Source organism: Scyliorhinus canicula, chromosome 21, assembly GCF_902713615.1.
Source record: "Scyliorhinus canicula chromosome 21, sScyCan1.1, whole genome shotgun sequence".
In the NCBI taxonomy this organism is placed as follows: domain Eukaryota; kingdom Metazoa; phylum Chordata; class Chondrichthyes; order Carcharhiniformes; family Scyliorhinidae; genus Scyliorhinus; species Scyliorhinus canicula.
In genome coordinates, this window is record NC_052166.1 from 53,357,811 (window position 1) to 53,374,495 (window position 16,685).

General features: G+C 45.2%; 1 protein-coding gene across 7 annotated transcripts in view; it reads right to left on the reverse strand.

Moving 5' to 3' along the window:
• LOC119955411 (disabled homolog 2-interacting protein-like) overlaps positions 1-16,685 on the reverse strand; it is a 1,014,916-nt gene that overhangs the window by 384,422 nt on the left and 613,809 nt on the right. For all 7 annotated transcript variants that reach the window (XM_038781503.1, XM_038781505.1, XM_038781502.1 and 4 more), the window contains one exon: positions 15,981-16,084. In XM_038781503.1, the coding sequence (XP_038637431.1) occupies positions 15,981-16,084 (104 nt within the window). The remainder of the gene's footprint in view (positions 1-15,980; positions 16,085-16,685) is intronic.

Consider the following 16,685-nt stretch of genomic DNA (forward strand, 5'->3'; position numbering starts at 1 on the left):
CTGTTGGTGGAGAGGCGCAGGCTAAATTTGATTTGCTGACCACTAGAAAGGCGGAGGAACAGTGGAGGAAAGCACAAGGGGCAGTGTACGAACATGGTGAAAAGGCGAGTAGGATGCTGGCTCATCAGCTCCGCAAGCGGGATGCGACTAAGGAAATTGCTGGAGTGAGAGACAAGAGTGGGAATGTGGTGCGGAAGGGGGTAGAGGTGAATGAGGTCTTCAAGGACTTTTACGGGGAACTGTACCGGTCGGAGCCAATGGGGAGAGGAGGGGAATGGAGAGGTTCCTCGACAGGCTTTCTTTCCCAAAGGTGCAGGAGGAGAAGGTGGATGGGTTGGGTGCGCCGATTGAGCTGGAGGAGCTAGTTAAGGGGATCGGGCAGATGCAGTCAGGGAAGGCACCGGGCACGGATGGGTTCCCGGTGGAATTTTATAGAAAGTTTGTGGACCTAGTGGGCCCCTTGCGGACACTTAATGAAGCGTGGGAAGGGGGGACTTTGCCCCCGACGATGTCGCGGGCGCTGATCTCGTTAATTTTAAAGAGGGACAAGGACCCCCAGCAGTGTGGTTCATACAGGCCCATATCTCTCCTCAACGTAGATGCCAAGGTGCTGGCAAAAATCCTGGCCACCAGGATAGAGGACTGTGTGCCAGGGGTTGTACACGAGGACCAGACAGGTTTTGTGAAGGGATGGCAGCTGAACACGAATGTGCGGAGATTGTTGAATGTCATCATGATGCCGGCGATTGAGGGGGAGGCAGAGATAGTGGTGGTGCTGGATGCGGAGAAGGCCTTCGATAGAGTGGAGTGGGGGTACTTATGGGAGGTGTTGGGTTTGGTGAAGGGTTTATTAGATGGGTAAGGCTGCTGTATGAGGCCACGATGGCGTGCGTGGCCACGATTGGGAGGAGGTCGGAGTACTTCCGGCTTTACCGAGGGACCAGGCAGGGTTGCCCCTGTCCCCATTGTTGTTTGCACTGGCAATCGAGCCGCTGCCGATGGCGTTGAGGGATTCAGAGAGGTGGAGAGGTTTGGTGCGAGGTGGGGAGGAACATCAGGTGTCGTTGTATGCCGATGACCTGTTACTGTATGTGGCGGACCCGGTGGGAGGGATGCCGGGGGTGATGGAGCTGCTAGCTGAGTTTGGGACCTTTTCAGGTTATAAACTAAATTTAGGCAAGAGTGAGGTGTTTGTGGTGCACCCTGGAGACCAGGAGGAAGGGATTGGTAGGCTTCCGCTTAGGCGGGCAGGGCAGAGCTTTAGATACCTGGGGGTGCAGGTGGCCAGGGACTGGGGGACTCTTCACAAACATAATTTCACCAGACTAGTAGATCAGGTGGAGGAGGAGTTCAAGAGGTGGGACATGCTGCCATTGTCGTTGTCGGGGAGGGTGCAGTCCGTCAAAATGACGGTGCTTCCGAGGTTCTTGTTCCTCTTTCAGTGCCTGCCCATCTTTATCCCCAGGGCCTTCTTTAGGACAGTGACTAGCAGTATTTTGAGCTTTGTGTGGGCACATGAGACTCCGAGAGTGAAGAGGGTGTTCCTGGAGCGAGGTAGGGATAGAGGCGGGCTGGCGCTGCCCAACCTTTTGGGGTACTATTGGGCGGCCAATGTGTCAATGGTGCGTAAATAGGTGATGGGGGGGGGGGGAGAGGCGGCGTGGAAAAGAATGGAGATGGCGTCATGTAGTGGTACGAGCCTGGGTGCCATGGTAACGGCGCCGTTGCCGCTCTCCCCTAAGAGGTTTACCACGAGCCCGGTGGTGGCGGCGACCCTAAGAATCTGGGGACAGTGGAGACGGCATGGGGGGAAACAGGGGGCTCGATGGAGGCTCCATTGGGTGGCAATCATCGGTTCATCCCAGGGAACAGGGATGGGGGATTTAGGGGGTGGGAAAGGGTGGGCATCTGTAAATTGAGGGACCTGTTTATTGGCGGGAGGTTTGCGGGCCTGGGGGAACTGGAAGATAAATTTGGGCTCCCCAAGGGAACATGTTCAGATACTTGCAGGTAAAGGCGTTTGCTAGGCGACAGGTAGAGGGATTCCCTTTGCTGCCCTGGCGGGGGACGATGGACAGAGTGCTTTTGGGGGTGTGGGTCGGAGAGGGGAAGGTGTCTGACATTTATAAGGTAATGCAGGAGGTGGAGGAGCCATCAGTGGAGGAGCTGAAGGCTAAATGGGAGGAGGAACTCGGGGAGCAGATAGAGGACGGGACTTGGGCGGATGCCTTGGAGAGAGTCAACTCTTCCTCCTCATGTGCGAGGCTTAGTCTCATCCAATTTAAGGTGCTGCACCGGGCCCACATGTCCGGGACTAGGATGAGTAGGTTCTTTGGGGGTGAGGACAGGTGCACCAGATGTTCGGGGAGTCCAGTGAACCACGCCCATATGTTCTGGGCATGCCCAGCACTGGAAGAATTCTGGAAGGGGGTGGCAGGGACGGTGTCGAGGGTGGTTGGATCCAGGGTCAAACCAGGGTGGGGAATCGCGATTTTTGGAGTTGCTGTCGAGCCAGGAGTGCAGGAGGCGAAAGAGGCCGGTGTCCTGGCCTTTGCATCCCTAGTAGCCCGACGAAGGATCTTGCTGCAGTGGAAGGATGCGAGGCCCCCAAGTGTGGAGACCTGGATCAGTGACATGGCGGGATTTATAAAATTGGAAAGGGTCAAATTTGCCCTGAGAGGATCAATACAAGGGTTCTATAAACAATGGCAGCCTTTTCTGGACTTCCTGGCTCAAAGATAGGTAACTTGGTCAATAGCAGCAGCAACGCGGGGGGGAGGGGGAGGGGGGTGTTCCTTATTGTAGTTTCTATTATTTAACTTAATATTATGTTAATTTGCATTGTTATTAATATGATGTGTTGTTCATGGAGATGGGGCGAATGTTTATGATTGCTAATATTATTGTTATTTTTGGTATTTTATTATGGTTCGTTGTTGTTGTATCAATTCAAAATTTTTCAATAAAAATTATTTTTTAAAAAATGTTGGAAAAGGTTATAAGAGATAGGGTGTATAATCGTCTTGAAAAGAACAAGTTGATTATCGATAGTCAACACGGTTTTGTGAAGGGTAGGTCATGCCTCACAAACCTTATTGAGTTTTTTAAGAAGGTGACCAAACAGGTGGATGAGGGTAAAGCGGTTGATGTGGTGTATATGGATTTCAGTAAGGCGTTTGATAAGGTTCCCCACGGCAGGCTATTGCAGAAAATAAGGAAGTATGGGATTGAAGGTGATTTAGCGGTTTGGATCAGTAATTGGCTAGCTGAAAGAAAACAGATGGTGGTGGTTGATGGTAAATGTTCATCCTGGAGTTCAGTTACTAGTGGTGTACCGCAAGGATCTGTTTTGGGGCCACTGCTGTTTGTCATTTTTATAAATGACCTGGAAGAGGTTGTAGAAGGATGGGTTAGTAAATTTGCAGATGACAAGAAGGTTGGTGGAGTTGTGGATAGTGCTGAAGGATGTTATAGGTTACAGAGGGACATAGATATGCTGCAGAGCTGGGCTGAGAGGTGGCAGATGGAGTTTAATGCGGAAAAGTGTGAGGTGGAGTTCACTTTGGAAGGAGTAACAGGAATGCAGAGTACTGGGCTAATGGCAAGGTTCTTGGTAGTGTAGATGAACAGAGAGATCTCGGCATCCAGGTACATAAATCCCTGAAAGTTGCCACCCAGGTTAATAGGGCTGTAAAGAAGGCATATGGTGTGCCAGCCTTTATCAGTAGGGGGATTGAGTTTCGGAGCCACAAGGTCATGCTGCAGCTGTACATAACTTTGGTGCGGTCGCTCCTGGAGTACTGCGTGTAGTTCTGGTCACCACATTATAGGAAGGATGTGGAAGCTTTGGAAAGGGTTCAGAGGAGATTTACTAGGATGTTGCCTGGTATGGAGGGAAGGTCTTACGAGGAAAGGCTCAGGGACATTACGTTGTTTTCGTTAGAGAGAAGGCTGAGAGGTGACTTAATAGAGACATATAAGATAGTCAAGATAGTCAGAGGGTTAGATAGGGCGGACAGTGAGAGTCTTTTTCCTCGGATGGGGATGACCAAAACGAGGGGACACAGCTTTAAATTGAGGGGTGGTAGATATAGGACAGATGTCAGAGGCAGTTTCTTTACTCAGAGAGTAGTCGGGGTGTGGAACGCCCTGCCTGCAACAGTAGTAGACTCGCCAACTTTAAGGGCATTTAAGTGGTCACTGGATAGACATAGGGATGAAAATGGAATAGTGTAGGTCAGATAGGCTTCAGATGCTTTCACAGGTCGGCGCAACATCGAGGGCCGAAGGGCCCGTACTGCGCTGTAATGTTCTATGTTCTAATATAACACACAACTGCATTGCCAATGTATGTTTCAGAATAATCTAAAGTACTCAGCAGAAGAGGAAGTACAACATGGCCAATCAAAATATGGTAGTTTTCTTTAACACAATTTAAGAACAAAGAAAATTACAGCACAGGAACAGGCCCTTCGGCCCTCCCAGCCTGCGCCGATCCAGATCTTTTATCTAAACCTATCTCCTATTTTCCAAGGTCTATTTCCCTCTGTTCCCGCCCGTTCATATACTTGTCTAGATGCCTCTTAAATTATGCTATCGTGCCCGCCTCTACCACCTCCGCTGGTAAAGCGTTCCAAGCACCCACCACCCTCTGCGTAAAAAACTTTCCACGCACATCTCCCTTAAACTTTCCCCCTCTCACCTTGAAATCGTGACCCCTTGTAACTGACACCCCACTCTTGGGAAAAGCTTGTTGCTATCCACCCTGTCCATACCTCTCATAATTTTGTAGACCTCAATCAGGTCCCCCCTCAACCTTCATCTTTCCAACGAAAACAATCCTAATCTACTCAACCTTTCTTCATAGCTAGCACCCTCCATACCAGGCAACATCCTGGTGAACCTCCTCTGCACCCTCTCCAAAGCATCCACATCCTTCTGGTAATGTGGCGACCAGAATTGCACGCAGTATTCCAAATGTGGCCAAACCAAAGTCCTATACAACTGTAACATGACCTGCCAACTCTTGTACCCAATACCCCGTCCGTTGAAGGCAAGCATGCTGTATGCCTTCTTGACCACTCTATCAACCTGCGTTGCCACCTTCAGGGTACAATGGACCTGAACTCCCAGATCTCTCTGTACATTCATATTCCCCAAGACCCTTCCATTGACCATATAGTCCGCTCTTGAATTTGATCTTCCAAAATGCATCACCTCGCATTTGCCTGGATTGAACTCCATCTGCCATTTCTCTGCCCAACTCTCCAATCTATCTATATTTTGTTGTATTCTCTGACAGTCCTCCTCGCTATCTGCAACTCCACCAATCTTAGTATCATCTGCAAACTTGCTAATCAGACCACCTATACCTTCCTCCAGGTCATTTATGTAGATCACAAACAGCAGTGGTCCGAGCACGGATCCCTGTGGAACACCACTAGTCACCCTTCTCCATTTTGAGACACTCCCTTCCACCACTACTCTCTGTCTCCTGTTGCCCAGCCAGTTCTTTATCCATCTAGCTAGTACACCCTGAACCCCATACGACTTCACTTTTTCCATCAACCTGCCATGGGAAATCTTATCAAACGCCTTACTAAAGTCCATGTATATGACATCCACAGCCCTTCCCTCATCAATTAACTTTGTCACTTCCTCAAAGAATTCTATTAGGTTTGTAAGACATGACCTTCCCTGCACAAACCCATGCTGCCTATCACTGATAAGTCTATTTTCTTCCAAATGTGAATAGATCCTATCCCTCAGTATCTTCTCCAACAGTTTGCCTACCACTGACGTCAAGCTCACAGGTCTATAATTCCCTGGATTATCCCTGCTACCCTTCTTAAACAAGGGGACAACATTAGCAATTCTCCAGTCCTCCGGGACATCACCCGTGCTCAAGGATGCTGCAAAGGTGTCTGTTAAGGCCCCAGCTATTTCAACCCTCGCTTCCCTCAGTAACCTGGGATAGGTCCCATCCAGTCCTGGGGACTTGTCCACCTTAATGTCTTTTAGAATACCCAAAGCTTCCTCCTTCCGTATGACAACTTGACCTGGAGTATTTAAACATCCATCCCTAGCCTCAACATCCATCATGTCCCTCTCCTTGGTGAATACCGATGCAAAGTACTCATTAAGAATCTCACCCATTCCCTCTGAGTCCACGCATAAATTTCCTCTTTTGTCTTTGAGTGGGCCAATCCTTTCTCTATTTACCCTCTTGCTCCTTACATACGAATAAAAGGCTTTGGGATTTTCCTTAACTGATCCAGCAGGGGGCAGCAGAGCAGAGCTTCTGATTGGCTGTTCCGGGGAGATTTGCATACGTGCAGTGCGGTCAGCGTAAGTTGAAGGTGCACCTGCATCAGTGACCCAAGGTGTTCGACGGAAGTCAAGCATCCAGCAGGGGGCAGCAGAGAGGAGCTTCTGATTGGCTGTTCCGGGGAGATTTGCATACGTGCAGTGCGGTCAGCGTAAGTTGAAGGTGCACCTGCATCAGTGACCCAAGGTGTTCGACGGAAGTCAAGCACCCGAGACACTACACGTGTAGTGTCTCCCACCCGCCTCCTCTAACCTAATAATAAGACCCATTGGGGTGAGCAGGTGAGTGCCTTATTACATTACTATTTTTCTTTTTCTTATTTGTTAACCAGAACTAGGTTGAAAAAGACTATAGCAGAGGTATTCAAGTTTGTTTTTTTTTAAACTGAAATTTATACAAAGTAATAAATTAATTAACTAATCAGAGATGGCTGGGCAGGTGATGTGCTGTAGCTGTATGATGTGGGAGCTGGCTGTTCCCCTTGTGAATGGCAATGACCACATCTGCAGCAAGTGTTGGTTGCTGGAAGAACTCCGGCTCAGAGTTGATGATCTGGAATCTGAGCTTCAAACACTGCGGCACATCCGGGAGGGGGAGAGTTACCTGGACACTTTTTTTCAGAAGGCCGTCACACCTGGGAGATTAAGTAATTCACATTCAGTAAGTGATCAGGGACTTCAGAGTGTGACTGTTAGTGAGGCAGGCAGGGGGAACCTGAGTTCAGGAGTGCAGGAGCCTCAGCCCTTGACCTTGTCCAACAGGTATGAGACTCTTGCTCCCTGTATGGATGAGGAAAAGGGCTCTGGACAGGATGAGCCAGCTGACCACGGTACCATGGTGCAGAAGGCCATTCAAGAGGGGGGAGTAAAAAGACAAGTAGTTGTTATAGGGGATTCTATAATTAGGGGGACAGATAGTATCCTATGAAAGCCGGATCGGGAGTCTTGCATGGTGTGTTGCCTGCCCGGTGCCAGGGTGCGGGACATCTCTGACCGGCTTGAAAGGATATTGGAGCGGGAGGGGGAGGATCCAGTTGTTGTGGTCCACGTTGGGACTAACAACATAGGTAAAGCTAGGGTGGAGGACCTGTTCGGGGACTATCAAGCACTAGGAAGAAAATTGAAATACAGGTCCTCAAGGGTCATAATCTCCGGATTACTGCCCGAGCCACGTGCCAATTGGCATAGGGACAAGAAAATTAGGGAAGTAAACACGTGGCTAAGGGATTGGTGTGGGAAAGAGGGATTCCACTTCATGGGACATTGGCATCAGTTTTGGAACCGGGGGGATCTGTACCGTTGGGACGGTCTCCACCTGAACCGATCTGGAACCAGTGTTCTAGCGAAGAGGATAAATAGGGTGGTCAGTAGGACTTTAAACTTCTGAGTTGGGGGGAAAGGAAAGTGAAAGCGACAGGGAGCATGGAGTTAAATGGCAAGATACGCAGGAGGATAACATGTAGGCAGGTGGATTTAAGCTTGAGGCAGACTAGGAATTCAACAAAAAGGAAGGATAACTTTGTACATCTTAGGACTTCCAATATCTGTAATGATAAGAAAGTTAGCATTAAGGCACTTTACCTGAATGCTCGTAGCATTTGTAACAAAGTAGACGAACTAATGGCACAGATCATCGTGAATGATTATGATGTGGTAGGCATCACAGAGACATGGCTGCAGGGGGTTCAGGACTGGCAGTTAAACATCCAAGGATATACAACCTATCGAAAAGAGAGGGAGGTGGGCCGAGGGGGTGGGGTTGCCTTGTTAGTTAAGAACAAAATTAAATCTATGGCACTAAACGACATAGGGTCGGGTGATGTGGAGTCTGTGTGGGTAGAATTGAGGAACCACAAAGGCAAAAAAACCATAATGGGAGTTATGTACAGACCTCCTAACAGTGGTCAGGACCAGGGGCGCAACATGTACCGGGAAATAGAAAAGGCATGTCAGAAAGGCAAGGTCACGGTGATCATGGGGGACTTCAATATGCAGGTGGATTGGGTAAATAACGTAGCCAGTGGATCCAAAGAAAAGGAATTCATGGAATCCTTACAAGATGGCTTTTGGAACAGCTTGTCATGGAGCCCACAAGGGAGCAGGCTATTCTGGGCCTAGTGCTATGTAATGAACCAGACTTTATAAAAGATCTTAAAGTAAGGGAACACTTAGGAAGCAGCGATCATAATATGGTTGAGTTCAGTCTGCAGTTTGAAAGAGAGAAGGCAAAATCGGATGTAATGGTGTTACAGTTAAATAAAGGTAATTACGAGGGCATGAGAGAGGAACTGGCGAAAATTGACTGGAAGCAGACCCTAGTGGGGAAGACAGCAGAGCAAAAATGGCAGGAGTTTGTATGCATAATTGAGGACACTGTACAGAGGTTCATCCCCAAGAAAAGAAAGATTATCCGGGGAGGGATTAGACAGCCATGGCTGACAAAGGCGGTCAGGAAATGTATCAAAGAAAAAGAGAGATCCTATAAAGTGGCCAAAAGCACTGGGAAATCAGAAGATTAGGAAGGCTACAAAAACAAACAGAGGTTAACAAAGAGACAAATAAGGAAGGAGAGGATCAAATATGAAGGCAGGCTAGCCAGTAATATAAGAAATGATAGTAAAAGTTTCTTTCAATACATAAGAAACAAACGACAGGCCAAAGTAGACATTGGGCCAATTCAAACTGATTCCGGAAGGCTAGTGATGGGAGACGAGGAAATGGCTGGAGAACTTAATAAGTACTTTGCGTCTGTCTTCACAGTGGAAGACATGAGTAATATCCCAAAAATTATAGAGGGTCAGGGGGCTGAGTTGAGTATGGTTGCCATTACAAAAGAGATGGTGCTAAAGAAGCTAAAAGGTCTTAAAATTGACAAATCTCCTGGCCCCGATGGGCTACACCCTAGAGTTCTGAGGGAGGTGGCTGAAGAAATAGCGGAAGCGTTGGTTGAGATCTTTCAAAAATCACTGGAGTCAGGGAAAGTCCCGGACGATTGGAAGATCGCTGTTGTAACCCCTTTGTTCAAGAAAGGATCAAGACAAAAGATGGAAAATTATAGGCCAATTAGCCTAACCTCGGTTGTTGGTAAAATTCTAGAATCGATCGTTAAGGATGAGATTTCTAAATTCTTGGAAGAGCAGGGTCGGATTAGAACAAGTCAACATGGATTTAGTAAGGGGAGGTCGTGCCTGACGAACCTGTTAGAATTCTTTGAGGAGGTGACAAGTAGGTTAGACCAGGGAAACCCAGTGGATGTGGTCTATCTGGATTTCCAAAAGGCCTTTGATAAGGTGCCACACAGGAGGCTGCTGAGTAAGGTGAGGGCCCATGGTGTTCGAGGTGAGCTACTGGCATGGGTTGAGGATTGGCTGTCTGACAGAAGGCAGAGAGTTGGGATAAAAGGTTATTTTTCGGAATGGCAGCCGGTGACCAGCGGTGTCCCACAGGGTTCAGTGTTGGGGCCGCAGCTGTTCACCATATATATTAATGATCTGGATGAAGGGACTGGGGGCATTCTAGCGAAGTTCGCCGATGATACGAAGTTAGGTGGTCAGGCAGGTAGTGCTGAGGAAGTGGGGAGGCTGCAGAAGGATCTAGACAGTTTGGTGGTGCAGGAAATGGCTGATGCAATTCAACGTGAGAAAATGTGAGGTCTTGCACTCTGGAAAAAAGAATCCAAGCATAGACTACTTTCTAAACGGTGAGAAAATTCATAATGCCAAAGTACAAAGGGATCTGGGAGTGCTAGTCGAGGATTCCCTAAAGGTAAACATGCAGGTTGAATCTGTGATTAAGAAAGCGAATGCAATGTTGTCATTTATCTCAAGAGGGTTGGAATATAAAAGCAGCGATGTGCTACTGAGCCTTTATAAGGCTCTGGTTAGGCCCCATTTGGAGTACTGTGTCCAGTTTTGGGCCCCACATCTCAGGAAGGACATACTGGCACTGGAGCGTGTCCAGCGGAGATTCACACGGATGATCCCTGGAATGGCGGGTCTAACATATGATGAACGGCTGAGGATCCTGGGATTGTATTCATTGGAGTTTAGAAGGTTAAGGGGAGATCTAATAGAAACTTACAAGATAATACATGGCTTAGAAAGGGTGGACGCAAAGAAACTGTTTCCGTTAGGCGAGGAGACGAGGACCCGTGGGCACAGCCTTAGAATTAGAGGGGGTAAATTCAGAACAGAACTGCGGAGACATTTCTTCAGCCAGAGAGTGGTGGGCCTGTGGAATTCATTGCCGCGGAGTGCAGTGGAGGCCGGGACGCTAAATGGCTTCAAGGCAGAGATAGATAAATTCTTGATGTCGCGAGGAATTAATGGCTACGGGGAGAATGCTGGTAGGTGGAGTTGAAATGCCCATCAGCCATGATTGAATGGAGGAGTGGACTCGATGGGCCGAATGGCCTTACTTCCACTCCTATGTCTTATGGTCTTAACCCTGTTAGCCAAAGGTATTTCCCCTTTTAGCCCTCTTTATTGCGCGTTTGAGATTCGTCCTACTTTCCCGATATTCCTCCAAAGCTTCATCAGTTTTGAGTTGCCTCGATCCTATGTATGCTTCCTTTTTCATCTTAGCTAGACTCACAATTTCACCCGTCATCCATGGTTCCCTAATCTTGCCATTTCTATCTTTCGTTTTCACAGGAACATGTCTGTCCTGCAGTCTAATCAACCTTTCCTTAAAAGACTCCCACATTTCAAATGTGGATTTACCCTTAAACAGCTGCTCCCAATCCACATTCCCTAGCTCCTGCCGAATTTTGTTAATACTCTGCCTTTCCCCAATTTAGTACTCTTCCTTTCGGGCCACTCTTGCCCTTGTCCATGAGTATTCTAAAACTTACGGAATTGTGATCGCTATTCCCAAAGTAATCACCGACTGAAACATAAACCACCTGGCCGGGATCATTCCCCAATACCAGATCCAATATGGCCCCTTCCCGAGTTGGACTATTTACATATCTAAAAAACTCTCCTGGACGCTCCTTACAAACTCTGCTCCATCTACACCTCCAACACTACACGAATCCCATTCAATGTTGGGGAAGTTAAAATCTCCCATCACAACCACCCTACTGCTCCTACATTTTTCTATAATCTGCTGCATATTTGTACCTCTACTTCATGCTCGCTTTTGGGAGGTCTGTAGTAATGTCCCAACAATGTTACTGCACCCTTCCTATTTCTCAGCTCCACCCATATTGCCTCAGTGCTCGAATCCTCCATTGTGCCCTCCCTAATCACAGCTGTGATATCATCTCTGACGAGTAATGCAACTCCTCCACCCCTTCTACCTCCCTCTATCCCTCCTGAAGCATCTATACCCTGGGATATTCACTTGCCAGTCCTGCCCTTCCCTCAACCAAGTCTCAGTAATACCAATAACATCATATTCCCAGTAAGAAGTCTTACAACACCAGGTTAAAGTCCAACAGGTTTGTTTCAAACACGAGCTTTCGGAGCACGGCTCCTTCTTCTTCACCTGAAGAAGGAGCCGTGCTCCGAAAGCTCGTGTTTGAAACAAACCTGTTGGACTTTAACCTGGTGTTGTAAGACTTCTTACTGTGCTCACCCCAGTCCAACGCCGGCATCTCCACATCATGGCTATCATATTCCCAGGTACTGATCCAAGCCCTAAGTTCATCTGCCTTACCTGCTACACTTCTCACATTAAAACAAATGCACCTCAGACCACCTGTCCCTTTGCGTTCATCATCTCTTCCCTGTCTACTCTTCCCCTTAGTCACATTGAGTTTATTGTCTCGTACCTTACTGGCTTTAGTTGCTGCTTCTTTACTGACCTCTAACTTCCTAATCTGTTTCCCATCCCCCTGCCACATTAGTTTAAAACCTCCCCAACAGCGTTACCAAAAGCACCCCGTAGGACATTAGTTCCAGTCCTGCCCAGGTGTAGACCATCCGGTTTGTAATGGTCCCACCGCCCCCAGAACCGGTTCCAATGTCCCAAAAATCTGAACCCCTCCCTCTTATGCCAATTTATAACTTTATAGATAACTATAATTACATAGATTGGCATCTCCAGTACATTAACAGACCTACTGAATTTATGGGTGAGCACCTTACATTTATGGCTCCTACTTATGGTCTACCGCGCACGTAAAAACATGTTCTCCACCTCTACATTATCAAACCCTTTCAATCTCTCAGATCACTACTACCTCCTTTATCTTTAAAAAAAAGAGTTCAGCCTATTCAGTCTTTTGCTGATACATATATTCTTCCAGTTTTGGTATCAGCTTTGTAAATTTATTTTTTTGCTCTCTCTCCAGTTTGTAATAATAATATGGAAACCAGAACTGTGCCCAAGCCTAGTCCAACAAGATTTTTATACAAGTTTAACATAACTTATTTCCCTTTCAGTTCTCTAGAAATTACCTCCATGCATGATTTGCGTTACATGATGATCTTATTTACCTGCGTTGCTACTTTTATTGATTTGTGTATCTGCACCCCGAGATCCTTTTGACCCTCTTCCCCATTTAGACTCACATTTCAAGCAAAGTTTGGCTCCTTATTCTACTTGCCATATGTAGCACCTCATATTTGTCTTTATTGAAATGAACTTGTCAATCGTACTGTACCTTTATTGATAGTCTTTTTTGTCATATCATGTTTGAATCTATGGTTAACATTAATTTGTGCTACTGGGACATCCCAAACCCCAAAGAAGGCTGGTTTATCCATACAAGACCAATGTATATGTTCCAAATATCTGCCACTGCTAGAGTGATCAGGTTGATTACTTAATGAATCAGTTTCCTAATAACTGTATAGTATTAGTAATTATTTGTTGCAGTTACCTTGCTCAATAATTCAACTGCATCCATAAAGCTGCACAGTTTGTTGAACAGAATTAAAAGTAATGTCATTCAGTGAATGTATTCGTAGTTTCCGATGTACACACATTCATTACCAACAAATATCTTCTTTTTATTGCAGTAAGTACTTCGGGAGACTGGAAAAACGCCTTCAAGAGACAAATTTTCCTGCCATCAATATTATAGATCAGTCAAGACCCAAGAAAAATTTAGTTAATATCACTCAAATGTACAGTAATCTGCTTCACTGTTGTCAGTAGTGCGGAGGACCTGTTCTTTTTTTTAGGGATAAGTAAACAGAATTCTTTACATTTACAGCCACCATCGCCCCACAGAGATTGCACATGGCAGTCATCCAGGTTTAATGAACATGATGCACTGATGCAACAACACATTTATTTCAACGACTGAATAAGGTGCTGTAAATTAAACGGCTGCAAACATCTTATCTGGGTGCAAATGGAAGCATGATACTAAATGGCCATTTAATTTCTCTCTCAGCTTTACTGAGGCTTACTTTAGAGCAGCATGTAATTTAAGGGTCTGCATGATCGGCAATGTGCATCGCAAGGACACATTTCAGTTCAGAAATACTTCAAAAAGCAATAAACACTTAAAAGATTTGAGATCAACTCAGCAAGTCTGTTCTGAATTCAATAACCGTTTTGATGATACTGCTAAACAATAACTTGTCTCACATTTTACAGAAATCAGCATCTGTCCAAGGATGCATCAAAATATATGTGGATCTCAAACGAAAACAGAAAATGCTGGCAATACACAGCAGGTATGCTAACATTTGTGAAACTATTTCTCTGTCTACACAGATATTGCCATCCTGGCTATTTCCAGCAGTTTTTGTTTTCACTTCAGACTTCCAGTATTTACAGTATTTTATCTTTGTGTTGCTACCACTGGTTTTCAGCACAAGAGGCTTGCTAGTTCTGCATACATTGCGATAACCTACAATCGGGATATTCTACATGCCTTGCATGCACCTTCCTTCATTGTCCAAGTACATTGCTGAAAGTATTTCTAATGTCAAATTATCAGAATTAAAACTCTTCCAATGTCCATCATAATTGAATTTTGTTAAAGTGGAAAAGTCACCTTAGTACCTTAATAAAACACAATTTACTAGTAATGGGCTAAGCATGGAATTTGCAGCCATATAAACCAGTTTATTTCCAGTTTTGAAATGGATACCTTTTGTGATTTATATTTTGTGAGTTGGTTATGTCATTAATTTCTAAGGTAGCACAATCATTAAGGGTTTTATGTAAACTAATCTTTATTGATCAGCCAATGTCCATCTGATCTGAAACAAATGCAATTAATTCATCATTTCCAGTAGAAGTCTATTAAAGTTCTTTTTGCTAATGTCATATGCAAGCATTTGTCCAGAACACAATTCTCAAAATATTTCTGCTGACTGGCTGACATTCTAAACTCAGTTTTGCTATTTTACTCTTATGCCACACTTAGCAGGATATCATTTCATCATAGCTAGAGTGTTTGTGCTCATGATGACACTGAAAATATAAAAAAAAATTACTTTACTTTCCATGGATTTTGTCAAAAACCTCCTTGCTGAATCTCACAACAATTCATTCCTGGAACACTGCAGCTTTGTACAATGATTCAGAAAAATGTACACTTCAAAATGTGTCACATCACAAATGTAAATATCAATTTATAACCGTTGTGGCTGCATCATACAGGATGATTATCTTTCAATCAGGCTGAGTTAAATTTGATATTTTAAAAGTTAGGGTCTCTTCGGAGAACAAAACAACCCATTATACACTAATATGATATCACTCTTGGGTTTTCAACTTTATTCATTTTCTTGACTTACTTTTCCAAACGATCATTAAAAAGCACTGTTCATGTGCAACCTGTTTAGAAAATGTTTAATTGCAAGATTGGTAACAAATAAGACAGCCGGATCCATCAGGCAACAACAATAACTTGTAGATATATGATGAAGTAAACGCAAACAGAAATGGAAGAGATGTCATATTGTAATTGGGCAAGAATTAAAGGAAGCAGCTTAAAACCCAAGTTTAAACCCTTGCACCTGATGGGAATGCTGCATGGAGGTTATAAAAGAAACGATGGGCTGGTTTAGCACAGGGCTAAAGAGCTGGCTTTGAAAGCAGACCAAGGCAGGCCAGCAGCACGGTTCAATTCCCGTACCAGCCTCCCCGAACAGGCACCGGAATGTGGCGATTAGGGGCTTGTCACAGGAACTTCATTGTGACAATAAGCGATTTTTCATTTAATTTTTTTTTTTCAAAATCCTTGTGGTGACCTACTTACCTGATCTTCACTGGTCCCACACCAAGCAAGACAGGGGCTAAATAAAATTTAAATTGGAAAGTTGGGGTCTGAAATTGGGCCTGCCTATATTTTAAGCCTGGGCAGCTTTGTTTAGACCCAGGTGTGATTCTTGCCAAAAATGCCGGGTGTGAATGAGTAGCAACCAGTAGAGGGCAGAAAAGGGACGTTTTTAAAAAATAAATGCCATTGTAGTGGGCAACAGGAGTGCTCTGAACCCACAAGTAATCCGATCTACCAAGCTGGCATCATTATGATCGACTCAGGCAGGAGGTCAACCTGATAGATTTAGTGTAAGGCCAGGAATTTAAATGTTCTCCTCACATAAGCGAGTCAGGATTTAGTTCAAGACCGAAAGTTAAAATGGTCTAGGTCTCATAAGTGAGTCAGGACCAAGTAAATTACATTTTCAGTGATATAAATTCAATAAGCCTTAATTTAGCTCTTAAATTTAAAGTAATTTTACCGTCACACGAAAGGGTGTAGAAGTGGGTGGTTCCACTGTGGGGTTATCCTCTGGAGCACTCCCAGGCATGCTGCGTCTCCGGCCAGGTCTCTCAATTGGAGAATCTGAGAAGAAAAATTTTACAAATGTATTTTGGTAACTGCAACCATACACATACAGAAAATGTTTTATTTTTCAATATTATTTTAAGACAGATTTATCATAGCTTGAATTTTAGAACAAAAGTTCATAATTCCCATTGTTTAGTCAGTGACGCACATTATGCTGCGGTACTGAGCCAACAGACTAGGAAGGCCACAGTGATTTGTGCGGTCAGATGCTACAATTGACGCTAATGTCCTTATGCTAGGAAGTGATGATAATTAGCTGAGGTTTCCTGATCACTATTCAATGGTCTATAGCGACAAAATGCGCATGCATGAAAATCTGTCAAGGATCGTATTGGGCTAATGTTCCCCATAATTTATTAGCTTGCTAACAACCGCTGTCTAGGTTTACACAAAGAGAGTGCATAATTGAGACAATATAGAAAAGGGTTCTGAGTTCCTGTGGAACAAAAACCCAGTATGATGCCACCCGAGGAGAAAAGGGGAAAGAAATGAGGAGAACATGGGGAAAGGATCATTGCTAAATGTTCTACCATATCACGTGCTATACATACCTGCATAAGAAACAGCCATGCAAAATAATGCAATCACTCTAGTC